Genomic DNA, 8,985 nt, shown 5'->3' on the forward strand with positions numbered 1-8,985 from the left:
ACCTCCAAGGGGCAATCTCAGAATACGGGCCTCTACACCCCGTTACCTGTGCCTAACGGTCCTTGGGAGGATTTATCAATGGACTTCGTGCTTAGTCTCCCACGAACACAACGCTGCATGGATTCAGTGTTCGTGGTGGTAGATCGTTTCTCAAAGATGGCGCACTTTATCCCATGCAAGAAGACCCTCGATGCAACACACGTGGCGAATTTATTTTTTAGGGAGGTTGTTCGGCTACACGGGGTCCCCAAGACCATTACTTCCGATCGTGACATGAAGTTCATTAGCCACTTTTGGCGAACTTTATGGAATCGATTCGATACACGACTTCAATTCAGCAGTGCTTACCACCCACAGACTGATGGGCAGACCGAAGTTGTGAATCGCACATTGGGAAACCTCCTTCGCTGTATTTCAGGAGAAAAACCGAAGCAGTGGGATTTGTCCTTATCCTAAGCAGAGTTTGCATTCAACAATATGGTGAACCGCTCGACAGGGAGATCACCATTTCAGATTATCTACGGACGAGTGCTTCGCCACATACTTGACTTGGTCCCTCTACCCAAGCACCCGGGCACGAGCATTGCAGCAGAACATATGGCAGACAAGATCATGGGCATCCATGCAGAAGTGCAGACCAAGCTACATGCCTCGAACGAGAAATATAAGGAACAAGCGGACAAGTATCGACGACAAAAGGTGTTCGAGGTGGGCGACCGCGTTATGGTCCATCTGCGCAAAGAGAGATTTCCGACCGGGACGTACAACAAATTGAAAAATAAGAAGATTGGACCCGTCCCAATCATCCGAAAGATCAATGATAATGCTTATATTGTTGATCTTCCAGATGACATGGCAATCTCACAGACTTTCAATGTCGCGGACCTGACCGAGTATCATGAATCAAAGTATGACGAGAACTCGAGGACGAGTTCTTTTGAAGTGGAGGAGACTGATGTAGAGCAGGTCGCGGACAGTTACATGGCTAAAATGGATCAGAAAAGGCCCGGTCGACAGCCCGGTCGACGACAGAAGTGATCGAGACCATCAAACCTTAAATCGGGCGTATCTTACAATCCGGAATAAGTTATCTGACGTAAAATATATGATTTTGGGGTAGAACGAGCTACTGAAGCCAACCAACCCCGCTATGCCGGGTTGCGCAGCCCGGAATTGCGAAAAACCCCTGGATCGATGGTCGTTTCCCTGTTTTAATTTCGTTTTTACTATAAATAGTAAGTTTTAGTTTGATTATAACTCTTCATCCGTCGGGCTTTAGGAGTTGCGCCCAACGTGAAAAGAGCTTAGAATAATTAGGAGAACGGGTTGGTGAAGCCAAATAGGACACTTACTATTTTTGGCCGAAAACCTTGCGCACTAGTAGACATCACGACCGTCTATAAATAGTAAGTTTACTATTTATAGTAAGTTGCGGATTCTAAGAGTTTGAGTTGTAGTTTGATTCTAATTTCCTTCCCATTGCTTGGTACCCCTATTTAAAGGGTTGTAAACTCGTTTTTATTCATCAATTAATCAATTTCGAATTTATTAGAATTTATTTCTATTTTCTGCTTTCTTTCCTCGTGGATTCGAGAAGTCTCTGTGAGGAGTCCAGAGAAGCTCCGTGGATTCGGAGTAGTTATCCTCATCACGTTCATCCCTGCGTCAATTGGTATCAAAGCGAGGATTTCCCTCGGGCCGATGGCAAACAACGAAGGTATGAATCAAAATCCTGTGGACGGTGATTCAGGGATTCGTTATCTTTCGGAAAGAATGGAAGCTTTCCACCAGGAGAGTCAGTTGACCATGCAAGGGATGCAGGCAACTCTCGACCATCTTGCGGATGCGCTACTTCCGTCCCGAGCCCTAGGCGGTGCTCCACCACCCATGGTTGTTGTACGACACAACCCCGATTTTCGTAGAGCACTACCAGTGGCAAACCGTAGGGCTACACCAGATGATTCAAGTTCTAGCGACGAGGACCTTAATGAGGATTTTGCTCGACGACCAATCTATGGAGGTGATCATCTAGATCGTGCTGAAAGAGACTATCGAGGTAAGGCTGAACTTCCTAGTTTTAATGGTTTATTACGTATAGAAGATTTTCTCAATTGGCTAGCCAAAGTAGAGAGATATTTTGATTACATGGACGTGCCAGATCATAAAAGGGTAAAATTGGTAGCGTTTAAATTAAAATCTGGTGCTTTTGCATGGTGGGAACAATTACAACTCTCACAAGACCACCAGAACAAGGCACCCATCTCATTATGGCCACGGATGAGACGTCTTCTTCGATCACGATTTCTCTCCAATGATTATGAGCAGATATTATTCCAGCAATATCAAAATTGCAGATAAGGAAATCGAACTATCACAGATTACACTGAAGAATTTCAACGGTTGGCTACACGAAACGATCTGTCAGAATCTGAGTCACAAAAGGTGGCACGATTTATAGGTGGGTTGCGACTGATAATTCAGGATCGAGTTCAGATGTACCCAGTCGGGACCGTGGATGAAACAGTTCAATTGGCGGGTAGGGCAGAAACACAACTTGCAAGAGCTCCTGCTCGTCCATATCCTTCAAATCGACCCTCCATAACGGGTTCCACGCAGGATCCAATGCTGCCACGAGGAAAAGACCCAGTACCTCAACTTCCTACAACCGCAAACCGTGATACGGGGAGTGGCTCATCCAGACCTCAACGTGCAGCACCCACAACAACAGGTCCAAGTAGGATTCCAAATCCTTATACTTGGCCAAGGTCGAACAATTGTTACCGCTGTGGCCAACCAGGCCACTTATCAAACACTTGTCCTCAACGTCCCGCAGCGCACTTGACTATAAACGAAGGGGCACTGAAGATGAGGCCGCAGAAGAAGACCATCACTTTGATGAACATGAACAAACCACTGAAGAAATAGCAGGTGGCAATGAAATGACGGGCGAGGATCGTGGCAAATTTCTAGTTGTGAGGCGATTACTGTATGCCCCACGAAAGGAATTACATCCACAGCGACACAACATATTTCGTACTCGGTGCACCGTCAACGGAAAGGTCTGTGATGTGATCATAGACAGTGGTAGTAGCGAAAACATCGTCTCAAGAGTAATGGTGGACAAGTTGCGGCTACCAACGATGAAACATCCTTCCCCATACTCTATTGGCTGGATAAAAAAGGTGAATGAGACCAAGGTAACTGAACAATGCACTATCTCGTTTTCAATTGGCAAAAATTATAAGGATCAAATACTTTGTGACGTGGTCGATATGGAAGCTTGTCATATGTTACTCGGTCGACCCTGGCAGTCAGACCGTGATGCGACCCATCGGGGATGAGATAATGTCTACGTATTTCTCAAGGATAGTCGAAAAATAATCCTTGCCCCTATGGCACCAGAGAACCACCCTGAAGCCTCTAAAGTGGAGGGGAGTTCTCTCTTGACCATTCGGGATTTCATGGAGGAATCTAAGGAAACTGGTGAGGTATACGCCGTAGTAGTGAAGGGCGAGGAAGAGGAACCCTCAAACATCCCTCCAAGTTTAAGACTGTTGCTAAACGAATTCAAAGAAGTCTGGCCTGAGGATTTACCTAATGGATTGCCCCCCATAAGGGACATCCAACATCACATAGACCTCGTCCTTGGGGCTAGCCTGCCCAATCGCCCTCATTATCGGATGAGTCCGAAGGAGTGCGAGATACTTCAGGGGCAAGTGGAGGAATTGATCCGTAAGGGTCTCTTGAGAGAGAGCATGAGCCCATGTGCCGTGCCAGCATTATTAACGACAAAAAAAGATGGAAGCTGGAGTATGTGTGTCGACATCCGAGCAATCAACAAAATTATCATCAAATATCGGTTTCCAATACCACGGTTGGACGACATGCTCAATATGTTAGAAGGGGCCAAGGTGTTCTCTAAACTAGATCTAAGGAGCGGGTACCATCAGATTCGTATTCAACCCGGTGATGAGTGGAAAACGGCATTCAAGACTAAGGAAGGGTTGTATGAGTGGCTGGTCATGTCCTTCGGCCTATCGAACGCACCAAGTACTTTTATGCGTTTAATGAATCAAGTTCTAAAACCGTTCACTGGCCGATTTGTGGTAGTATATTTTGATGACATATTGATATATAGCCAGGATGAGGCGGAGCACAGGAAACATCTCAGGCAGGTGCTACAGGTCCTACAACTTAACAAGTTGTACCTCAACTTGAATAAGTGTAGTGTTTTAACTGACAGCCTATTATTTCTAGGATATGTTGTAACGTCCACAGGCATTCGTGTGGACGATGAAAAGGTGTGAGCTATTAGAGAATGGCCGATCCCGACAAACATTTATGAGGTGAGGAGTTTTCACGGGTTGGCGACTTTCTATCGTCGATTTGTGCGAGATTTTAGCACCATAGTCGCGCCTATAACAGATTGCATGAAGAAAGGACCGTTCCAGTGGACCGATAAAGCTGATAAGAGCTTTCATGAGATCAAGCATCGTTTGTCTACAACACCGGTCTTGGTGCTTCTTAATTTCGACAAATTGTTTGAGGTTGAGTGTAATGCTTCATACGTCGGAATTGGAGGAGTATTATCACAAGAAGGCAGGCCGGTAGCCTTCTACAGTGAGAAACTCAGCGAAGCCCGAAAGAAGTGGTCGACTTATGAGCTTGAGTTGTACGCAGTTGTTCAGGCGTTGCGACATTGGCGACATTATCTGATTCAAAGAGAGTTTATTTTGTACACTAACCATCAAGCATTAAAATTTATTAATAGTCAGACTAACGTGAATCGTGTGCATGCTAGATGGGTTACGTTTTTACAGGAATTCACGTTCGTTCTGAAGCACAAGTCAGGACAGCAGAACAAGGTGGCTGATGCACTTAACCGTCGTGCATCACTACTAGTTACAATAAGCAACGAGGTAGTCGGCTTCGACTGTCTCAAGGAGCTGTATGCCGAGGATGAGGACTTCAAAGATTCTTGGATGAAGTGTCAAGAATGTTACCCCAGTGACCTTCATATACAGGACGGTTTTCTCTTCAAAGGGAATCGATTGTGCATCCCCCAAAGTTCTCTGAGGGAGCAGATTATTCAAGAGCTACATGGAGGTTGCCTTGCTGGACACCTGGGACGAGACAAGACGCGAGCTCTTGTGGAAGAGCGGTATTATTGGCCGTAGTTAGTACGCGATGTGGGAAAAGCTGTACAACGTTGTCATGTTTGTCAGACCTCCAAGGGGCAATCTCAGAATACGGGCCTCTACACCCCGTTACCTGTGCCTAACGGTCCTTGGGAGGATTTATCAATGGACTTCGTGCTTGGTCTCCCACGAACACAACGCGGCATGGATTCAGTGTTCGTGGTAGTAGATCGTTTCTCAAAGATGGCGCACTTTATCCCATGCAAGAAGACCCTCGATGCAACACACATGGCGAATTTATTTTTTAGGGAGGTTGTTCGGCTACACGGGGTCCCCAAGACCATTACTTCCGATCGTGACACGAAGTTCATTAGCCACTTTTGGCGAACTTTATGGAATCGATTCGATACACGACTTCAATTCAGCAGTGCTTACCACCCACAGACTGATGGGCAGACCGAAGTTGTGAATCGCACATTGAGAAACCTCCTTCGCTGTATTTCAGGAGAAAAACCGAAGCAGTGGGATTTGTCCTTGTCCTAAGCAGAGTTTGCATTCAACAATATGGTGAACCGCTCGACAGGGAGATCACCATTTCAGATTATCTACGGACAAGTGCTTCGCCACATACTTGACTTGGTCCCTCTACCCAAGCACCCGGGCACGAGCATTGCAGCAGAACATATGGCAGACAAGATCATGGGCATCCATGCAGAAGTGCAGACCAAGCTACATGCCTCGAACGAGAAATATAAGGAACAAGCGGACAAGCATCGACGACAAAAGGTGTTCGAGGTGGGCGACCACGTTATGGTCCATCTGCGTAAAGAGAGATTTCCGACCGGGACGTACAACAAATTGAAAAATAAGAAGATTGGACCCGTCCCAATTATCCGAAAGATCAATGATAATGCTTATATTGTTGATCTTCCAGATGACATGGCAATCTCACAGACTTTCAATGTCGCGGACCTAACCGAGTATCATGAATCAGAGTATGACGAGAACTCGAGGACGAGTTCTTTTGAAGTGAAGGAGACTGATGTAGAGCGGGTCGCGGACAGTTACATGGCTAAAATGGATCAGAAAAGGCCCGGTCGACGGCCCGGTCGACGACAGAAGTGATCGAGACCATCAAACCTTAAATCGGGCGTATCTTGCAATCCGGAATGAGTTATCTGACGTAAAATATATGATTTTGGGGTAGAACGAGCTACTGAAGCCAACCAACCCCGCTATGCCGGGTTGCGCAGCCCGGAATTGCGAAAAACCCCTGGATCGATGGTCGTTTCCCTGTTTTAATTTCGTTTTTACTATAAATAGTAAGTTTTAGTTTGATTATAACTCTTCATCCGTCAGGCTTTAGGAGTTGCGCCCAACGTGAAAAGAGCTTAGAATAATTAGGAGAACGGGTTAGTGAAGCCAAATAGGACACTTACTATTTTTGGCCGAAAACCTTGCGCACTAGTAAACATCACGACCGTCTATAAATAGTAAGTTTACTATTTATAGTAAGTCGCGGATTCTAAGAGTTTGAGTTGTAGTTTGATTCTAATTTCCTTCCCATTGCTTGGTACCCCTATTTAAAGGGTTGTAAACTCGTTTTTATTCATCAATTAATCAATTTCGAATTTATTAGAATTTATTTCTATTTTCTGCTTTCTTTCCTCGTGGATTAGAGAAGTCACTGTGAGGAGTCCAGAGAAGCTCCGTGGATTCGGAGTAGTTATCCTCATCACGTTCATCCCTGCGTCACCTCCACATGAGGAAGGACCCCCAACAACCTGTGTGGAGAGAGGAATTTTTAGGCGGCATATGCGGTGCGGATAGGCTTCATGGGTGCATAAAAACTTGTTTCGCATCCCAGCAGGTTTGGCTGCCTAATTTGCAACTCTCAAGACGACGGGACTGTGACCACTGGGCATTGAAAAACCATTTCCTCCCGGCTTGGTTCCCAGGAGGTGTGGAGATACTATTTCCACGTTCTAGCAATGCGTTCATCTTACATGATGGGCCTTCTTTTGAGCTTGTGTAATCTTGGTCTGTCTTATACTTAAAGCCCATCAGATGGCTTGTACTCCTGTGTCTGGTTTTTTAGCTGTCCTATTCTGATGATCTGATGGAGAAATGTGACCGTAGGTTGATCTTATCTATTGGCTCACTCTTGGCCATAGATTGGCTGCATCAGCAAGCCACTCTCTGATCAGAACAATCCAACTTGTCTTGGATGGCCAGGATGACCCCATCATACAATCATAACCAAAACAAGAAGTACGCAAGTAACACATGGAAAACACACACACACACACACACACACATAAATTCTATAATTCAAGGCTTGAATTGAAATTCTCATTTCCATCTATACACAAGCTGTGTTTCGAGTCACATGGCCAAACAGCTACCAAAGAAGAATCTTGCTAGCATTCCTCAAGGAGAAAGCTCCCTTTTTTGTATTCGTCTTAGCTCTTGCGCCACTTCCTTCATTGTCGGCCTTTCCTCTGCCTTCTCTTTGATGAGTGCTATGGCGAATTCTGCACAAGCTTCGAATTGTCCCATCTTCCCCTCTTCAAAAATGCTAGGATCTAATACCAAATTAAGCCGCTTCTCGTTCAAGGACGAAGCGACGAAATCCACTAATAGAACATCCTCATCCACATGTGATCTCCTTAGATCGAAAGCCCTTTGACCAGTCAAAAGCTCAAGCAACAACACCCCGAAGCTAAAAACATCATGCTTTTCTGTTAATTGGCCAGTACGAAGGTATTCAGGGTCGATGTGTCCAAGTTTGCTTGCAAAACCCGGTTTTACATGTGTTTCACCTATGGGGATGGCTATCGCCAGCTCAAAATCTGATAGTTTGGAAATATAGTTTTCGTCCAATAAGATGCTGGAGGCTTTCACACCCCTATGAACAATGGTCTTGGGAGTGGCAGTGTGTAGGTATGTAACTGCATCTGCAATTTCAATAGCGATTCTTATACGAATTTCCCATGAAATTCGAGTTGAAATGGTGGTCTCTCGGATATGGTAGGCAAGACTTTTGTTGGAGATGAATTCATAAACTAGAACGGGGGATGCCGTCTCGATGCAACAACCCAAGAGCCTCACAACATTCCTATGGTTGATCTGTGACAAAATAATGATTTCATTGAAAATGCGGTCAAGGAAACGCTTACAGGTATTTTCATCATGAGGAACAATTACAAGCTTCTTTGCAACAATCGGACAGTCATGGTAGGTTCCTTTGTAACTGATGAATTTTCCCTCCCTAGTCAAAATCCGTCCCTCATCATAGTTGTTGGTGGCCTTTTTGAGCTCTTCTGCAGAGAAGATCCTAATAGGATTAACTTTTCCATCGCAAGAAGAGATCAGATCCTGTAACAGGCGAGCTCCGTTTACAAGGTACATTCTCTCTTCTTCTATTTTCTTTGATGAGCCCTTACCTACTAAAAAATTACAAAACAAAAATCAAAATGGTTATTATGGAAAGATGAATGCTTTTAAATTTACAGAAAGTAGAACAAAGATCTATGTGAAACACTGTCATCACGATCATCTACGCTTTATCCCAAAAATTTACATTCAACCAGGAGATTGTAGTCAGCCAATGTAATGGATCACAACTAGATAGCATTTTATTGTAATAAAAAACTTCACGTTTTCAGCGGGCATTAAACTTAGAGAGGTTACCTCCATGCATGGAGGTTACCTATTATGCAAGAACTTCCACCATGAATCTGAACAAAAAAGAAGAAGAAGAAGAAAGTTGAGAGATAGATAGGTTACCTCCATGCATGTTTTTTCTATGTTTCCTCGAATGCCTGTTGCTGTTCTATTTCAATTT

General features: G+C 44.7%; 1 protein-coding gene across 1 annotated transcript; it reads right to left on the reverse strand.

The window, feature by feature from the left end:
- Positions 1-7,293: 7,293 nt before the first annotated feature.
- Positions 7,294-8,711, reverse strand: LOC131242087 (wall-associated receptor kinase-like 1). Its single transcript, XM_058240488.1, has one exon. It carries the CDS (start codon positions 8,547-8,549, stop codon positions 7,569-7,571), a length of 981 nt encoding a protein of 326 aa, XP_058096471.1. The 5' UTR covers positions 8,550-8,711; the 3' UTR covers positions 7,294-7,568.
- Positions 8,712-8,985: the final 274 nt, after the last annotated feature.

This window comes from Magnolia sinica, chromosome 4 (assembly GCF_029962835.1).
Source record: "Magnolia sinica isolate HGM2019 chromosome 4, MsV1, whole genome shotgun sequence".
NCBI lineage: Eukaryota > Viridiplantae > Streptophyta > Magnoliopsida > Magnoliales > Magnoliaceae > Magnolia > Magnolia sinica.

Coding starts and splice junctions, on each gene's coding strand:
- LOC131242087 (XM_058240488.1), bottom strand. CDS start 8,549: ATGTACCTTGTAAACGGAGCTCGCCTGTTACAGGATCTGATCTCTTCT.